The sequence below is a fragment of the Scylla paramamosain genome, chromosome 24 (genome assembly GCF_035594125.1).
Source record: "Scylla paramamosain isolate STU-SP2022 chromosome 24, ASM3559412v1, whole genome shotgun sequence".
Classification (NCBI taxonomy): domain Eukaryota; kingdom Metazoa; phylum Arthropoda; class Malacostraca; order Decapoda; family Portunidae; genus Scylla; species Scylla paramamosain.
The window spans coordinates 14,963,376-14,982,437 of NC_087174.1; the positions used below are offsets into that span (position 1 = coordinate 14,963,376).

Genomic DNA, 19,062 nt, shown 5'->3' on the forward strand with positions numbered 1-19,062 from the left:
TCTGGAAGTAAATAAATAAAGAGTAGCATCTCTTGACATGACTTATATGCAGGGATCACATTCACAATGTTCCTGTTGATAACAGGCCAATATACAGTTTGCCTCACATGTTGCTTGGTAGCCATGGGTCTGCATTGGCTGTTATGTAAGTGAGCTAGAATTCAGCAATGAAGGGCTGCAGAGATCACCTTACAGAATGAGGTGACCATTGCAGTATGACCCTTGCCACAGCCAACATCTCCAGTTTGATCACATTGTAGCATGTCTTTGTGTTGAAGTGGAAATCTGAGCCACAATGTATGAGCCAGAACTTACCTCCACCATGGTTCTGCAGAGGGGGATTGCTACTGCTGTACAACTGTGATGCATCTTTCTGCAAGATGGTAAGAAGGGTGGAGTTGAAGGCAACAAAGATTGGTGTAGCAGCAGTTGAGATATTAGAAGTCCACCAACTGATTTCACAAAACTCATGAAGGATTTGAGGACAGTGAGGTTAGCAGGAGTTGGGAAATCTGTTATCACTTTCACTTTTACTGGATCTGCTGCAGTGCCCTAATTCAACAAGTGGTAGTCAAAGAAGGATACTTCTGGTGCCACTACAGTGAACCTCTCACTGTTTAGAGTGATGCTGTAAGCCTTACACCTGGCAGGAAGGGGATGTGCCATATTTCCTGCACCATGTATACTGTGCATTTCCTACACAGCACATCTACAAATTTAGCAGATTCTAGAGCAGTGACATTTCCTATAGAGATACAGCATATCTTCTACACACAGTAGGTGTAGGAGATATGCTTGACACTTATTTTTGTGTAGGAAATATGACCACCTATGTGTAAGAGCTGTGACAGTATGGTGCATCTGTAAAGAACATTAAGTAAATTAAACTAGCACTCTTTATTTCTCAATAAAATGAAAGATTCAAGTCTGTCACGAATGACAGTACAAGTGGGACATGCTCCAGGGTTGTTGTTATTTGCTGCTGACAAGGGTAGTTATGCAAGCTGCACAGGAGGAAGTGTGTCAGTAGAGCATAATAATGTCTGAATGTGAATGACACTCATCTCTGTTTTGGTTGCTCCATAATACTGCACAAAAAGGACATATAACAAGGTAAATATTTGTTGACTGGTCAGGATTGTAAGGAATATAATGAAGCATAAGTGCCAAGTACAGAGGCATCCCAATAATGGGACTCCTACACAGTGTAGGGAATGTGACAAACAATTTTTGCATGTAGGGGATATGCTGCATTCTTTTAGGAAATATGTCAGTACTCTAAAAACTGCTTAATTTGTGGAAGGATCTTGTGTAGGAAATGTGCTGGATACTTGTTTAGTGAAGAAAATATGAATCTATGGGTAGGATATGTTGCAGTACTCTAACTATTATTGGCTTGTAGCAAATGTGACTATCCCTCCCTGGCAGGACATCACTGAAATGGCACAGGTACATGAAATAGTCTTCATTGTACCGGATGATGTCATCCACAATCTACATGTAGTTGCTCATGCCCTGTAGTGCATGAAGATGTAGTTGAAGATGGAAGGCATCTCCTGTGACTGCAAATCCAATGGGGCCATGGCAGTAGCAGAAACATCCTTATGGTATGATGAATGTGGTCAGTGGTCTGTCCTCCTATGTGAGCTAGAGCTGCCATCAACCACATAAGGCATCATTCACTGTTAAGTATAATCAAGCCTTCAGATTCATGCTGCAGACATCCCTCTCAGCTTTTTCTACATAGACTTCTGTAGCATTTGCAGCCTTAGACTTCGTTTCCCATCTGTGAAACACCACCTTTCCTATACTAAATCTCATCTTTTCCTCACCAAAATTCACCCAAGTGTCTGAGGCAACTGACAATAACCCTTTTTCAGTTCCATCTTTTTGCTATCCTCATTTTCAGTCCAGCTGGATGTTGTGTCTATGTGAGCTGGGGCCTAACTTTAATCTTATGAATTTTCTAACATTGGCTACAATTGCAGTCACTTACTCCATATTTATCTGTGTTGGATACCTCTTGCCTAATTCCTCTATAAAAATCTATTTGTTTATTCAGCTTCCAATGTGGAGCACATCCTGATTCTCTTCCTTTTTATGTAGATCTTTATTCTTGGAGACCAGTGTTCATCACCAGCTTTGGCTTTCCTTCTCTTACTGACCATTCTGGTGAACTAAACTTTAACTTTGTTATCCTCCATGACCTAGAGCAAGAAGTTTCACACCCTACTCATATTCCTGACCATCTTGAAGATATGCCCAACACTCTTGACCTTTTCCCAACTTCTAATCCTTTTGCTTATGCTGTCACTCTATCTTCTATGTTAGGCTTCTTCAATCACAACCTCATATCTGTATCTTGTCTTATCGTTCCAGTTCCTCAGGATCCCTCAAGGCTGAGGTGCCTCTGTTGCTTTGCTGCTGGCAATTGGGGGAACCTGAAGAGGTATTATTCCGATTTTTCTTGGAATGATTATTCCTTCCATGTTAGAGACCTGTCATGGTGTGCTAAGGACATAACAGAGGTGGTAGTGTCTTGCATCGAGGCATACATTACTCACTCTTTTCCTTGCCCTGAACATTCCAAACCTTGGTTTAACACAGCCTGTTCTTGTGCAATACATGATAATAGAGAAGTGGCCCACAAAAGGTACTTGAGTCCTTCATCAACAGAATCTCATACACTTTATATTTGTGCCTGGAATCATGCCAAGTCTGTTCTCCAACTAGCTAAAAACTCCGTCATTAATAGAAAGTGTCAAAATCTTTCTGGATATAACTCCGCTCATGACTTCTGGCACCTCACCAAAAGATATTTCTAATAACTGTTTTTTTCATCTTCCCTCCTTTATTGCAACCTGATGGCACCACTGCCATCTCATCTATCTTTATAGCCAAACTTTTCACTCAAACTTTTGCTAAAACTCAACCGTGGATGATTCAGGGCTTGTTCCTCCCTCTCTTCCACCCTTCAACTACTTCATGCTACCCATTAAAATCCTTCACAGTTATGTTTTCCATGTCCTCACTGGCCTTAACCCTCAGAAGGCTTATGGACCTGATGGAGTCCCTCCTGTTCTCAGAAACTGTGCCTCCATGCTTGCTCCTTGCCTAGTGAAACTCTTCTAACTCTGTCGATCAACATCTATCTTTCCTTGCTGAAAGTTTGCCTGCATTCAGCCTGTTCCTAAAAAGAGTGACCACTCTAATCCCTCAAACTTTAGGTTAGAAAAATAAAGCACCTAAAATTCAGGTGGTAGAAGGCTCAAGTACTGTTTGTGGGCCACCTCTCTATCATGTATAGCACAAAGAGGCAGAATTAAACTAAGGTTTGGAAAGTTTAGGGTGAGAGAAAGAGTGAGGAATGTACACCTCTGTTGTGTGCTCAGCACACAGAGATGGGTCTCTGACATGGAAGCAGTAGCCATTCCAAGGGAAATCAGAGTAATACCTCCTCAGGTCCTCCCAATTAGCAGAGGCAAATTGCCAGAAGCACCTTCACTTTTGGGATCCTGAGGAGGGATTGAAGTAATAAAACAAGATAAAGGTATGAGGTTGTGATTGGAGAAGCCCAACAGAGAAGACAGAAAGATTAGCAGGATTAGAGGTTGGGAAAAGGTCAAGAATGTTGGGTGTATTCCTGACCAAGATGGTCAGGAATACAAGTAGTGTGCTTCACTAACTGCCCAAGGTTGTAAAGGATAGCAAATTTAAAGGCTAATTCACCAAGTTGGTCAGTGAAGGAAGAGGAAAGCCAAAGCTGGTGGTGAACAATGAAGTCTCCAAGAATAGAGATCTCCATGAATGGAAGAGTCAAGATGTGTTCTGCTTTGTAAGTTAAATAGACCATTTTTTTTACAGTAAAGAGTTAGGTGAGAAGTATACAGCATAGATTAATTTAGTTTGACATTGAATTCAAAGCCAGATGTTAGAAAATTCAGAAGATTCAAGAGTGTGGGCATGAGAGCAAGTTAGATTGTTGTGCACATAGAAGCAATATCCAGCTTTGGATAAAAAATGGGGATAAAGAAAGGAAGGAACAGAGAGAGGGCTATTGTCAGTTGCTACAGGTGCATTTCAGTGAGGAAAAGAAGATAAGGTTTAGTAGAGGAGAGGTGATATTCCACAGATTAAAAAATTAGATCTAAGGCTGCAAATGTTGCAAAAGTTAATGAAGAAAAAATTGAGAGAGGTTTCAAGGCACTTAAGGTTGGTAACAGAAGAGCAGTCTGACCTGTGGACACTTGTGATCCTCTCCCCAGATTGAGACTGAAAGTGAACCTGGCTGTTACGCTTGGACCGATCAGTGGTAATGTGGACCCATTGGCGACTGCAACCAGTGGGTGGCACCAAGGAGATGGTTCATCACCCATAAAAATGATGATGCCCAGCGCCACAATGAGTCCAGCTCAGATTAGATCTTTTCTTGACATGCTAGTGGAATCAGCCATGGGATGTTGATGGTGAAGGGATGTGCATTTTTCTGCAGGTGGATACACATAGGCAGGTCGTCCATTATAACAGTGCAGTCCTGAAGTCCTTCACCAGTACATTGCTGTATTCGTTCAGGAAGTATTGGTTGACTGAAAGGGTTGTGGTGAAGAGGAAAGTGTTGCTGCTGTTGGTGATGTAGGGTGTTGATTTGGCTTGCTCATTGTGCTGCTCCTGTCCTCATCCACTCTATTGACATCATACCTGGCAACTTACATCTGCTTTGGGAAGTCCTTTGGTATAATACCAAGTCCCTTGCAGTGTTTCCAGGACAGCAGGGTGTGGAAAAGAGAACTTGATGTCAGTCCAGCTCTGCGTCAAGCTGTTGTACTTAAAGCTTGGCTTGAAAAGAGCCCATGGTTCTATCATTGTTGTAATACATGACCTCGAGTGTTGGCTCTAAGTTGTGAAGTGAGAGGCCCAAATGTCTGAGGTGTTGTATGCCAATAACAATGGTGTTGGCTCCTGTGTTGGGTATGGCATCAAGAATACCTGACGCATCCCCATGAGTGACAGCGAGATGTAACGTACATGATAGTATTTCCTGTGGGCACACTGCAGAGTCCATCCTCCAAGTATGTCTCTCATGCCATCTCAACCATTGGTTGCTGAGACCCTCTGGTGGCCACCAAGTATGTACCATGTTGAGGGTAGACTGATGTTTCTTCATGTGCTTAATACTTTCAAAGCTAGCTGGACCCTGTTTTGAATCTGTACATCTGGACCCTGCAGAACTTGCTGTTGTGCTGTATCAGTTGCAGGCAGCATATACAGCATGGGTAGCTGGGCACTTCTGCATAAGTGCCCAATGACCCTTATGGCTACAGCTTTGGCAGATAGTCTTCCCATCAGGGCATTCTTGAGGTCTGTGCTGTCTACCACAGCTACTGCATGGGTGCATAGATGTAGATGGGAAGGAAACAGAAGTCCTCTTGGAGGCAGACTTTTTGTCCATCTTGTACTGCAATATTACATGTACTACCTATCAGGATTACAGTACCATGATTGAGGATCTGGCAGCTTTGAAGGATCTGCACATTCACAACATTCTGTAGGGTGAAGGAAGCACCTATGGCAGTTATCTTTTGGGTCAACTCCTCATCATGCATGCCCATAAGGATTCTATTCTTAAGCCAATTCTTCTCATTTTCTTGAATGTAGCCCCTGCATATATCAGTCTCTGCTGCACTTTTGAGCTATATAAAGAAGTCCATAAATGATTCTCCTTCCACTCTTGCATTTGTTTACAGCTGGAGATTGTTTGCCTGCATAATGCTTCATTACTCTGTCCCTTGGTATGCTCATGCAGCTTGTCAGATATCTCATTCACAAAAGCCTGAGAGTGGAGGCACCAGCAGTGTGTGCTTCAGTATTCTGTCTCAGGCACATATGTAGCTGGATGGGCAGATCACTTTTGTGGTGTAATTGTCCTAGCACTGTTTCCACTTGTGGAAGTTTTTGTATGTAATGTCAGGATGGAGCACTGAGGGGAGGGGAGGCTGATGTTCTTCGATGCCATAGGCACTGAGGGACCACATGAGGAACCTACTTGAGGACTGCTGGGATTCTATAGACTGCCCTGTGCCACTGTATTTAATGCAGGTGGTGATAATCTTGCCATTAGCATCTTGAACCACTGTGCCTCTTCTTGATGATGCAGTTCATCATATACAACTTACTTATTAATATAGTTCTATCACAGTTACCCTGATAGGTTATGCAGTGGCCAGTGTTACATCTCCTTCAGTGAAGGTGCTGCTGCTGCTGTTGTGGCTGTTTGAGACTCAGAGTTCCTTTTAATGTGTCTCTTTCCCAGACCTCACATGGTTTTTAGCCTTTGCACTGTAGGCTATTATTGGGACCAGAGTGTGAGTGAAACACATGGCATGTGTGTGTGTGTGTGTGTGTGTGTGTGTGTGTAATAATAATAATAATAATAATAATAATAATAATAATAATAAACAGTTTATTATTTAGGCAGTTAACAAACTGAAAATGTACATAGGGGGTGGGGAAAAACTTAACATTAATCCTAAAGGTAAGTCTAATCTAGGAGGGAAATACTATTGATTGATGGCTCGCACCATGGTGGGAATCGCACTGAGTCTGTACCGGTCCGTGCGCGGCGCCTTTAGGGGTGTTATCTTGTTGTGGTGTCTGGTGGCACGGACCGGGCGAGGCGCATCAGGCGGCAGCATGTTTCTGAGATGTGGATGATGCAGTAGTCCCCTTCTAAACTTCTCCAGAGCCTCTCGGTGCCTGGTGGATAGTCTGGACAGACTCAGGGTGGTCAGAGCTTCTTTGTAGGTGGTGTATGCAGGGCCAAGGATGACCCTGCATGCCCTTTTCTGCACACTCTCTAGCTGTAGCTGTTGAGTGTGTGTGAGGCAGGAGGACCACGCTGGGGAGGCGTACATGAGTTAGGGAAGGATGAAGGTGAGGTACACCCCCCTTAACTTATCTGTCGGTGTCCCCAGCGATCTGAGTCTGCGCAGCATGTACAGCCTGTAGGTAGCTGATCTTACGGTGCTGGCGACATGCTGCTTCCAGGTCAGCTGGTCGTCCACCGTGATTCCGAGAAGCTTGGCACATTGGACCACCTGGAGGGGGTGAGGGCCCACTGTGAGCTGGGGAGGGGGCACTGGTACAGAGGAGGTACAGAAATGCATCACCACAGTTTTGCTGTGGTTGATGGTCATCCTGGTCTCCTCCGTCCACGTCTGCAGTCACTCCAGAATTGCTTGCAGTGGCGAGTAGTCCGGGTTCTTGGTGGAAACTGGGATGCCCACGGTGCAGTCGTCCACATACTTCCAGCGATGGGGGGTGTCAATGAGGGCATCGTTAATGAGGAGGAGGAAGCATAGAGGACCCATCTTGGTCCCCTGGGGGACCCCACATGTCGGGTGTTGGAAATTAGAGACAGAGCCCTGATAGCAAACGGCCTGACGCCTCCCTGTGAGAAGTCGGCTAGCCACGCTATCATGTTAGGAGGGAGACCCAGACTTACTGCCTTGCTGATGATAACAGTGTGATCAACAAGATCAAAGGCTTTTTTGAAGTCCACAAAAGCAACAGCTAGAGAGGTGTTTCACTTGTCCAGGTGGCTGTGGATGAATTCAAGGAAGCTGGTCAGGTAATGGGAGGTGGAGGTGGCTTTAATATTTCCAAATTGTCTGATATCCACGGTATTACAAATTTTGGTGTAGGCCCAGTCATATACAAAATCTTCACAAATAAGGCTAGGGATGGGGGTGATAGAGACTGGCCTGAGGTCATTGAGTGACTGTGGACTAGAAGTTTTGGGGATGTGGGTGACGTAAGATGTCTTCCAGTCCGCGGGGCAAGAGTGTTGGGAGAGTGAGGTGTTTATTATGGAGCATAGCAGTGTTGCTAGCTCTACAGCAAATTCCTTGTAAATTTTTATAGGAAGGTCAGTGGGTGTGGTGGATCTTGGTTTGAATTTGAGTATTCTCTTAACCCGCGCAGTGCCACCGCCGTAAATTTACGGCATCTAGCTTACCCGCGCTCAGTGCCACCGCCATATATTCAAGGCGGCAATCTTAAAAAAATTCTAGTATGTTTATTTGTCTAAATAACTTTATAAAAAACACACTAAGTATACTCCAAGCTCCACCCTACACACTGAATGTGTTAGTTTGTTGGTATGCTCCTTGAGTGGCCCCCAGGCGGCTCGCGGCGCGGCAATCGCGTCAGACTCGTGAGAGCTTGTACAACCACCGGAGGAAGCAGTCATGGCGCACCGCCGTGGGTTGTGTGATGACGAGATTATCTCTGCTTTACTTTCTTCTAGTAGTGATGAAATGTTATCAGACATGTCTGATGATGATTCTGTACATGACAAAGACTATGTACAGCTGAGTGAAAGCACTGATAGTGAGGAAGAGATTCCATATGCACACCAACATCAGACAACTTTTTTTTGTTTTTTTACTTTCTAAGACAACTTTTTCTCGTGTTTTCATTATTTTTACATGGTTTGGGATTTTTTGAAAGCATAAACAAAAATATGCAAAATTGGCTGGCAGCACGGGTTGGTTTAGGATAAAAGTGGCCAGCAGCGCGCGGGTTAAAAACATCCACCGCCTGGACACTGGGGGGAGGGGAGGGAGCGGGAAGATAGGCAGGAAGCGGAGTGGTGTGGAGGGGAGGAAAGGTTTGACAGATAGCAGCAAAGTGATCGTTCATCTCCTGAGCCGCGAGATTAGCAGGAAGGTGTGAGGTGCAAGGAAGAGATGAAGTGTGCTTTTGTAGGCCACACAAAGCTTTGATCTTAGCGTACCACTGTCTGTTGTTGGTCAGCTTGAGGTGGTGTATCTTGTCTAGGTAATAGCTTGCCTTTGCTGTCTTAATCTCCCTGATTACTCTGTTTCTTAGTTTCCTGTATAGGACCGGGCAGGAGTGGAACGCCCAGGTCCGCTGATGCATGAGTCTTTTAATGCGGGGCGTCATCCAGGGGGCATCAGACGGGTGTGTTGTGACGCTCTTGGCTGGGAAGTAGCGGTGGAAGGCTTCTGTGGTGGTGGCGACGTAATTTTGCCATTTTAAGTGGACGTCCTCCACATCCAGCACCTCGGTCCATGGGTGTTGTGTCACCCACTGCCCAAACTCTCTCATGGCTGAGTCAGGCATGGGGCGGTGGGTCCTGGTGACAGCTGACCGGGGGGTCGAGGTGGTGGGTGTGGGTGTCCACAGTATGGAGAGGTTGGTGCTCCGTCCCATGGGAGGCAGCGGCTTGGGGGGCGAGTACTGCTGGCCCAGGTCTGTCAGTATAAGGTCGAGGATGGCTTGCTGGTGGGTGGGGAAGTCCACGACCTGGGTGAGGTGTAGCTGGTGTAGGATATTGTTGATATCTAATCTGTTAAAGTCCCCACAGATGACCAGCTTGGTAGCAGGATACCTCACCCTCAGGGCATCAGCATTGTTGATGATGTGAGCGGTTAGTAACTGTGCTGTGGCAGCTCGTAGGGGGGTGGTACATGACGCACACGATGATGGAGGCCGTGTTGCTGGGATGGGAGGGGGGCATAACTCTCATCCACAGGGCCTCCACACCGGCAGGAATATCGACAGGGAGGTGTGAGGGGCTGAGGGCAGAGCGGCAGAAAACGGCCACTCCCACCCCCCCCCTGCGTCCTGACCTGAGGTGATGGTACAGCTGGTAGTCCTGCATCGTGCACACCTCAGGAACAATCTGCCACGCCTCAGTAACCGCCACAATGTCCGCACAAGTAGATCTCACTGTCACAATCAACTCGTCCATCTTGTTGGCCAGAGACGTCGCATTAAATAAGAGGAGGGAGGGAAGACTATACCACACACGTGGCACTTCAGAGTGTTTGTATTCCCTCTTTTCCACCCTGTGGTCTTCTCTGGCACTGGAGGTCACTACCTTGATGGGATGCACCACACTTTCGCCTCCTCTCGTTCCTCGGTTCCCAAAGTTGACAAAGTTGTTTTCAACATTTTCTTCAAAAAGATGTACTGATGTATTAAAATTGAGTACATCTCTAAGACCAACTTATGTTTAACATTTTTAGCATCAGAGGAGACTTATTTTGGGACATTTTTATATAATAAAAAAATTTGCAGTATTGCAAGACATTGAATAATCTGCCTTAGTTTACTGGAAAATACAAGAACTATGGTTATCTCTAACACTTTTGCTATGAATTTTATTGATTACATCAATTGTGTGTGCTCTTCATTTGATGAAGTGCTTCCTGCATGATGTAGGAGAGTCAAGATAATCAAGAACTTTTTCAACCCAATAGCACAATGACCCATGAGACATCTGGTGGAAGACCCTGCATTGAAGTCCCCCTTTGTGGCAGATAGATAGGCAGATAGATCCAGAGAAAGAGAGAGAGAGAGAGAGAGAGAGAGAGAGAGAGAGAGAGAGAGAGAGAGAGAGAGAGAGAGAGAGAGAGAGAGAGAGAGAGAGAGAGCTGATACTGATAGAGTAGAAAACAAGAAGAAAGAGAGAATAAAGGGGATGGGTAAGAGGAATGGAGAATTGAGTTGTGAAGAAAGAAAAAAGGAGAAATGATTGATGGGTGGAGATCCACAACTGCACTGGTTCGTTAAATGCATAGGTGGTATTATTGCAGAGCTCGTCTGAAAACATGGATCTGGATATCATTTGCATTGCAGAGATTCTGCAAAGACTGAGGTGGAGGCTTATACCTGATGCATCATTAACTTACATACATACAAAGCTAACAAACCTGCAAAGGGGGAAGACAAGACAACACATGAGTGTATGAAAATTTAAATGGATACCTGCAACCTCATTGGCAGGAGGGAGTCATTTTATATTATGCAACCTTCCAACCCAACTACATATGCCACTAAATCACGAATTCTCTGTGCTCACAGAACTGGTAGTGAGCACACCTGCTGCAGACTTCTGAGTCCAGCTTTTTTGCAATTTTATTTCAGCCATCACCAGAGGATACAGGAAACTTACAAGTCAAGACAAAGCTTAGTTCCTACCTCAGTAAGAAGTCTCTCTAATACATATGACTTAGGATGTTGGCTTTATATACTGAGTTATTTTTTTTGCCTCAGCTGGCCTCCTTCCAGGCATTTTTCCCAGATGAAAGCTGGAAATGGCATAAAGAAAAAGATTACTTCCTAGTACCAGCAAACTTTTCAGACAGGAATGTTGGTCCTAGTTAAGGTCTTTTTTTTGTTTCACTCCTAACTTTTATCTAAAAATAATACTGAAAAGGATGCTAGCTGCTGCTTTTTAGATATAAATAGCTCAACAACAACTTGAGTTACATGTATTACACAGATTCTTTGTTTGAATTAAGCCAAAGAACAAGCTTTGTCTTCATTTGTAAGCTTCTCATGTCTCCACACTGAGGGTCAAAGATAGATTTGTGAATCTCCAAAGAAAACACTAAAACAGCAGAAACATTGAAATGGTCATATGATTAGTAGCAGTTCTGTGAGCACTGAGGATCATAGGTGGGCGCTATCATGATAATTTATCGCAATTATGATATCTGGTCATTGGTTATCCGATAATTATTTTTCCTGTGTAATTGATTCATCAGCCAATACTTTTGGTTTCAAACTAGCAATAATCAATAATTTTAGTTTTTGGAACATAAGCTTATTGAAGTTTTAAACTTTTAAAATCAAATATTGTTATTTTACTTAAAATAGTACTTTTTCATTAGTGAAGAGACAGGATAAACATTGAATTTGAATTTTTTCTAAGATTTTTCTAAGTTTTCTAAAGTAAAGATAAATATAAAGATTTGGATTTAATGACTTTTATTTGAAATATCAATATTGTTATCACTAGTATCGGAATTTTTGGATTTATTGATTTATCAGTTATTGGTTATTGGGTGATAAATTTATTGCGAATTATCAATTATTGGTTATTGCTGATAAGGTTATCATTATTGATTTATCAGTTATTGTGATAATTTTTTCGTTATCATGCCCAGCTGTGCTGAGGATCTGAGTGATTTTTTTTTTTTTTTATGTAGGAGGGACACAAGCCAAGGGCAACAAAAATACAATAACAAAAAAAAAAAAATGCCCACTGAAATGCCAGTCCCATAAAAGGATCAAAGCAGTAGTCAAAAATTAATGGATAAATGTCTTGAAAGGAATTCAAGTCATAAGAAGGTGGAAATACAGAAGCAGGCAGGGAGTTCCAGAGTTTACCAGAGAAAGGGATGAATGATTGAGAATACTGGTTAACTCTTACGTTAGAGAGGTGGACAGAATAGGGGGTGAGAGAAAGAAGAGTCTTGTGCAGCGAGGCCACGGGAGGAGGGGAGGCATGCAGTTAGCAAGATCAGAAGAGCAGTTAGCATGAAAGTAGTGGTAGAAGACAGCTATAGATGCAACACTGCAGCGATGAGAGAGAGGCTGAAGACAGTCAGTTATAGGAGAGGAGTTGATGAGATGAAAAGCTTTTGATTCCATCCTGTCTAGAAGAGCAGTATGAGTGGAACCCCCCCCCAGACATGTGAAGCATACTCCTTACATGGACGGATAAGGCCCTTGTACAGTTAGCAGCCGGGGGGGGGGGGGTGAGAAAAACTGGTGGAGATGTCTCAGAACGCCTAACTTCATAGAAGCTGTTTTAGCTAGAGATGAGATGTGAAGTTTCCAGTTCAGATTATAAGTAAAGGATAGACTGAGGATGTTCAGTGTAGAAGAGGGGGACAGTAAAGTGTCATTGAAGAAGAAGGGATAGTTGTCTGGAAGGTTGTGTCAAGTTGATAGATTTTTGAGGCATTGAACAATACCAAGTTTGCTCTGCCCCAATCAGAAATTTTAGAAAGATCAGAAGTCAAGCATTCTGTGGCTTCCCTGCGTGAAATGTTTACCTCCTGAAGGGTTGGACGTCTATGAAAAGACATGGAAAAATGCAGGTTGGTATCATCAGCGTAGGAGTGGATAGGACAAGAAGTTTGGTTTAGAAGATCATTAATGAATAATAAGAAGAGAGTTGGTGACAGGACAGAACCCTGAGGAACACCACTGTTAATAGATTTAGGAGAAGAACAGTGACCGTCTACCACAGCAGCAATAGAATGGTCAGAAAGGAAACTTGAGATGAAGTTCCAGAGAGAAGGATAGAAGCCATAGGAGGGTAGTTTGGAAATCAAAGCTTTGTGCCAGACTCTACCAAAAGCTTTTGATATGTCCAAGGCAACAGCAAAAGTTTCACCAAAATCTCTAAAAGAGGATGACCAAAACTCAGTAAGGAAAGCCAGAAGATCACCAGTAGAGCAGCCTTGATGGAACCCATACTGGCAATCAGATAGAAGGTTGTGAAGTGATAGATGTTTAAGAATCTTCCTGTTGAGGATAGATTCAAAAAATTTAGATAGGCAGGAAATTAAAGCAATAGGATGGTAGTTTGAGGGATTAGAACAGTCACCCTTTTTAGGAACAGGGTGAATGTAGGCAAACTTCCAGCAAAAAGGAAAGGTAGATGTTGACAGACAGAGCTGAAAGAGTTTGACTAGGCAAGGTACATGCACGGAGGCACAGTTTCAGAGAACAATGTGAGGGACCCCATCAGGTCCATAAGCCTTCCAAGGGTTTAGGCCAGCAAGGGCATGGAAAAACATAATTGCAAAGAATTTTAATAGGTAGCATGAAGTAGTCAGAGGGTGGAGGAGAGGGAGGAACAAGCACAGAATCGTCCAAGATAGAGTTTTTTTTAGCAAAGGTTTGAGTGAAGAGTTCAGCTTTAGAAATAGATGTGATAGCAGTGGTGCCATCTGGTTGAAATAAAGGAGGGAAAGAAGAAGAAGCAAAGTTATTGGAGATATTTTTGGCTAGATGCCAGAAGCCACAAGGGGAGTTAAATCTTAAAAGGTTTTGACACTTTCTGTTAATGAAGGAGTTTTTGGCTAGTTGGAGAACAGACTTGGCATGGTTCCAGACAGAAATATAAAGTGCATGAGATTCTGGTGATGGAAAGCTTAAATAACCTTTGTGGGCCACCTCTCTATCATGTATAGCACGAGAACAAGCTGTATTAAACAAAGGTTTGGAAGGTTTAAGTCAAGAAAAAGAGTGAGGAATGTACGCCTCCATGCCAGACACTATCACCTCTGTTATGCGCTCAGCACACAAAGACGGGTCTCTGACACGGAAGCAGTAGTCATTCCAAGGAAAATCAGCAAAATATCTCCTCAGTTGCCCCCAACTAGCAGAGGCAAAACACCAGAGGCACCTTTGCTTAGGGGGATCCTGAGGAGGGATTGGAGCGGTAGGAGAAGATACAGATATGAGATTGTGATCGGAGGAGCCCAACGGAGAAGAAAGGGTGACAGCATAAGCAGAAGGATTAGAGGTCAGGAAAAGGTCAAGAATGTTAGGCATATCTCCAAGACGGTCAGGAATACGGGTAGGGTGTTGCACCAATTGCTCTAGATCGTGGAGGATAGCAAAGTTGAAGGCTAGTTCACCAGGATGGTCAGTGAAGGGAGAGGAAAGCCAAAGCTGGTGGTGAACATTGAAGTCTCCAAGAATGGAGATCTCTGCAAAAAAGGGAAGAGGGTCAGAATGTGCTCCACTTTCGAAGTTAAGTAGTCAAAGAATTTCTTATAGTCAGAGGAGTTAGGTAAGAGGTATACAACACAGATAAATTTAGTTTGAGAGTGACTCTGTAGTCGTAGCCAGATGGTGAAAAACTCAGAAGATTGAAGAGCGCGGGCACGAGAGCAGGTTAAGTCATTGCACACATAAATGCAACATCCAGCTTTGGATAAAAAATGAGGATAGAGAAAGTAGGAGGGAACAGAAAAGGGGCTACCCACTACACATGCCATTTAATGACATGTGTAGTGGGTTTGGTGATTGCCTTATGCATGATAGTTCCTACTTGTTAATACTGTAGTGAATACACCAGATTCTGTTGGATACACAAAATACATGAATGCAGATACATGCAGTCACTGAATTCTTCACTCTTAATACTTAAATGGCACATGGCAAATTTCGATTTATGTACATTTTTGAACACAACCATATAATCTAAAACTGGTTTGTTGACATCTCACCAAAAATAATTGCCCTTTCATTTTTTCTAGGCTTACTTTGCATATATAATAATGCAAGTTGTAAAGCATTTTTTTCCATTAAGACCACCTTTCCTCCAGATACAACACTCAAGAGTCATATGGTGTGACGTCCTTGACTCCTACCAGCATGCATGAACTAGTACTTGATATGGTTACTGAAGAAGGCCTCTATCAGCAATATCTATGGTACGTGTTTGTCATGCCATAGCAAGTTAAAAAACACTTGTCATGTTCAGGTACATTCACATGAAAGTCTGATATTCTGATACAATGCATTGATTGCAGTAGAAATCTGTATAACTGAATGAATCATGGGGAAACTACTTCATTATTTTTTATACTTAGGTATATTAAGTCTGATTCAATGGGAAGTCTTAAAATGTCTGTTGTTAATTTATACTGGATTCTGATATACATGATAATAATCTCAATTCTTGTGCTCAACTAGTCTTTGTGTATTAGACCAACATACCTCTTGAAAGATAGTAGTTGTCTAGCTGAGACAAGTATCCTTGCAACCAATACAAGGTGCATTTTACATTCTCAATCTCAATTTTCAATATGTAATGTGAAGGGTGCCAAGTTTATCACATATCACGCATATGGGGAGCTGGTTGCTGGGGGGAATGTTGGATGCTGGGTAGGGAAAAGGTTATGTGGGCTGGCGGGGAGGGGGAAACTAAGTATCCAGGGTGGGATTTTATGTGCATGTTCTGAGATGTGCAAGTGTTAGGCATTTGAAATTTGAATGTGTCTGCTGTGTTTGTGTTGATTATGTGTGGGGGAGGGAAAGGAGTCTGTTCCAGTCATGTATGGTGCATAGAAAGTACATGTGCTGAGAAGACTTGGTGTTAGTGTGGTATGTTCAAGTATTTGTGGTTGTGTATGTTACGGGTACTAACTGTGTTTGTGTGTCATAAATATTCATGTTTGTTGATGTCAGTTTCATTGTTTGTGATTTTAGGCATTATTGTTAATCTGTGTGTTTGTCTGTGAAGTGTAAGGACATCCATATTATGCAAAATTATCATGGTGACTCCTACACCAGCATAGGAGTCCCCACCTGGGGAGGGGACCACTAATGTCCCCAGGTCAGACTGCTCTTCTGGTATCAACCCCAAGTGTCTTGAAACCCCTGCCAACTTTTTCTTCATTAACTTCTGCAACATTCGCAGCCTTAGATCTAATTTTCAATCTGTTGAACACCACCTCTCTTCTACTAAACCTCATCTTCTTTTCCTCACTGATACATAGGTGTCTGAGGAAACTGACAATAGCTCCTTTTCTGTTCCCTCCTACTTTCTCTATCCTCATTTTCAATCCAAAGCTTTTCTTTATCCTCATTTTCAATCCAAAGCTGGATGTTGCGTTTATGCACACAACTACTTAACCTGCTCTCGTGTGCATGCTGTTGAGTCTTCCTTTCCACCATCCGGATACGACTACAGAGTCACTCTCAAATTAAATATATCTGTGCTGTATACCTCTCAATTAACTCCTGATAGAGAAATTCTTTGACTGCTTAACTTCCAAAGTAAAGCACATTCTGACTCTTCCCTTTTGTGGAGAACTACATTCTTGGAGACTTCAGTGTTCACCACCAGCTTTGGCTTTCCTCTCCCTTCACTGACCATCCTGGTGAACTAGCCTGTGACTTTGCTATCTTCCACGACCTAGGGCAATTGGTGCAACACCCTACTTGTATTCCTAAGTGTCTTGGAGATATGTCCATCATTCTTGACCTTTTCCTGACCTCTAATCTTCCTGCTTATGCTGTCACCCTCTCTTCTCTGTTGGGCTCCTCCGATCACAATCTCATGTCTGTATCTTGTCCTATCACTCCAATCGCTCCTCAGGATCCCCCTAATCAGAGGTGTCTCTGGCATTTTGCCTCTGCCAGTTAGGGGGACTTGAAGAGGTAATATGTTGATTTTCCATGGAATGACTACTGCTTCCATGTCAGAGACATGGAAGCAGAATGTCTCTGTGTGCTAAATGCATTAAAGACGTGACAGTGTCTGGCATGGAGGCGTACATTCCTCACTCTTTTTCTTAACTTAAACCTTCCAAACCTTGGTTTAACACAGCCTGTTCTTGTGCTATACATGATAGAGAGGTGGCCCACAAAAGGTACTTGAGCCTTCTATCACCAGAATCTCATGTGCTTTATATTTCTGCTCAGAGCCATGCCAAGTATGTTCCCCAACTAGCCAAAAACTCCTTCATTAATAGAAAGTGTCATAATCTTTCAAGATCTAACTCCCCTCATGACTTCTGGCATCTTAACCAAAAAATATCTTCAATAACTATACTTCTCCTTTTCGTCCTTTATTTCAACCAGATGGCACCACTGTTATCACATCTATTTCTAAAGGTGAACTCTTTGCTCACACCTTTTCTAAAAACTCTACCTTGGACAATTCAGGACTTGTTCCTCCCTCTCCTCCACCCTCTGACTACTTCATGCTACCTACTAAAATTCTTCACAATGATGTTTTCCCTCACTGGCCTAAACCTTCAGAAGGCTTATGGACCTGATGGTGTCCCTCCTACTTTTCTCCGAAATTGCACCTCCGTGCTTGCATCTTGCCTATCCAAACTCTTTCAACTCTGTCTGTCAACATCTACCTTTCCTTCTTGCTGGAAGTTTGCTTAAATTTAGCCTGTTCCTAAAAAGGATGACCATTCTAATCCCTCAAACTACCGTTCTATTGCTTTAATTTCCTGCCTATCTAAAGTTTTGAATCTACCCTCAACAGAAAGATTCTTAAACATATATCACTTCACAACCTTCTCTCACTTCACAACCTTCTCTTTGATTGCTAGTATGGGTTCTGTCAAGGCCACTCTACTGGTGATCTTCTGGCTTTCCTTACTGAGTCTTGGTCATCCTCTTTTAGAGATTTTGGTGAAACTTTTGCTGTTGCCTTAGACATATCAAAAGCTTTTCATAAAGTGTGGCACAAAGCTTTGATTTCCAAACTATCCTCCTAAAGCTTCTATCCTTCTCTCTGCAACTTTATGTCAGGTTTCCTTTCTGACCATTCTATTGGTGCTGTGGTAGACTGTCACTGTTCTCCTAAATCTATTAACACCTGTGTTCCTCAGGGTTCTATCCTGTCACCCACTCTCTTTCTATTATTCATCAATGACCTTCTAATCCAAACTTCATATCCTATCCGCTCCTACGCTGATGATACCACCCTGCATTTTTCCACATCTTTTCATAGATGTCCAACCCTTCAGGAAGTAAGTGGTTCACTCAGGGAAGCCACAGAATGCCTGCCTTCTGATCTTTTTAAAATTTCTGATTGGGGCAGAGCAAACATGGTATTGTTCAATGCCTCAAAAACTCAGTTCCTTCATCTATCATCTCAACACAACCTTGTAGACATCTATCCCCTCTTCTTCAGTGACACTCAACTGTCCCCCTCATCTACACTGAACATCCTTGGTCTGTCCTTTTCTTATAATCTAAACTGGAAACTTCACATCTCATCTATACCTAAAACAGCTTCTGTGAAGTTAGACGTTTTGAGACGCCTCTGCCAGTTTTTCTCACGCCCCCTAGCTGCTAACTCTACAAGGGCCTTGTCCGTCCATATATGGTGTATGCTTCACGTGTCTGGGGTGGTTCCACCCATACCGCTCTTCTAGACAGGGTGGAATCAAAAGTTTTTCGTCTCATCAACTCTTCTCCTTTGACTTATTGTCTTCAGCTTCTCTCTTATTGCTGCAGTGTTGCATCTAGCTATCTTCTACTGCTATTTTCATGCTAACTGCTCTTCTGATCTTGCTAACTCCATGCCTTCCCTCCTTCCATGGCCTCGCTGCACAAAACTTTCTTCCTTCTGTAACCCCTGTTCTGTCCACCTCTCAAATGCATGAGTTAAGTAGTATTCTCAATCATTCATCCTTTTCTCTGGTAAACTCTAACTCTTTGATTGCTTCTGTATTTCCACCTTCCTATGACTTGAAT

At 43.0% G+C, this 19,062-nt stretch overlaps 2 protein-coding genes across 5 annotated transcripts in view; one reads left to right on the forward strand and one right to left on the reverse strand.

The window, feature by feature from the left end:
* LOC135112808 (sphingomyelin phosphodiesterase-like) overlaps positions 1–19,062 on the forward strand; it is a 126,675-nt gene that overhangs the window by 102,872 nt on the left and 4,741 nt on the right. For 2 of the 3 annotated variants that reach the window (XM_064027634.1, XM_064027633.1), the window contains exon 12: positions 15,162–15,269. The exons of the other annotated variant lie outside the window; for it this stretch is intronic. In XM_064027634.1, coding sequence (XP_063883704.1) covers positions 15,162–15,269 — 108 coding nt within the window. The remainder of the gene's footprint in view (positions 1–15,161; positions 15,270–19,062) is intronic. 3 annotated transcript variants of the gene reach the window in all.
* Positions 1–19,062, reverse strand: part of LOC135112810 (uncharacterized) — a 59,405-nt gene that overhangs the window by 11,663 nt on the left and 28,680 nt on the right. The window lies entirely within an intron of this gene.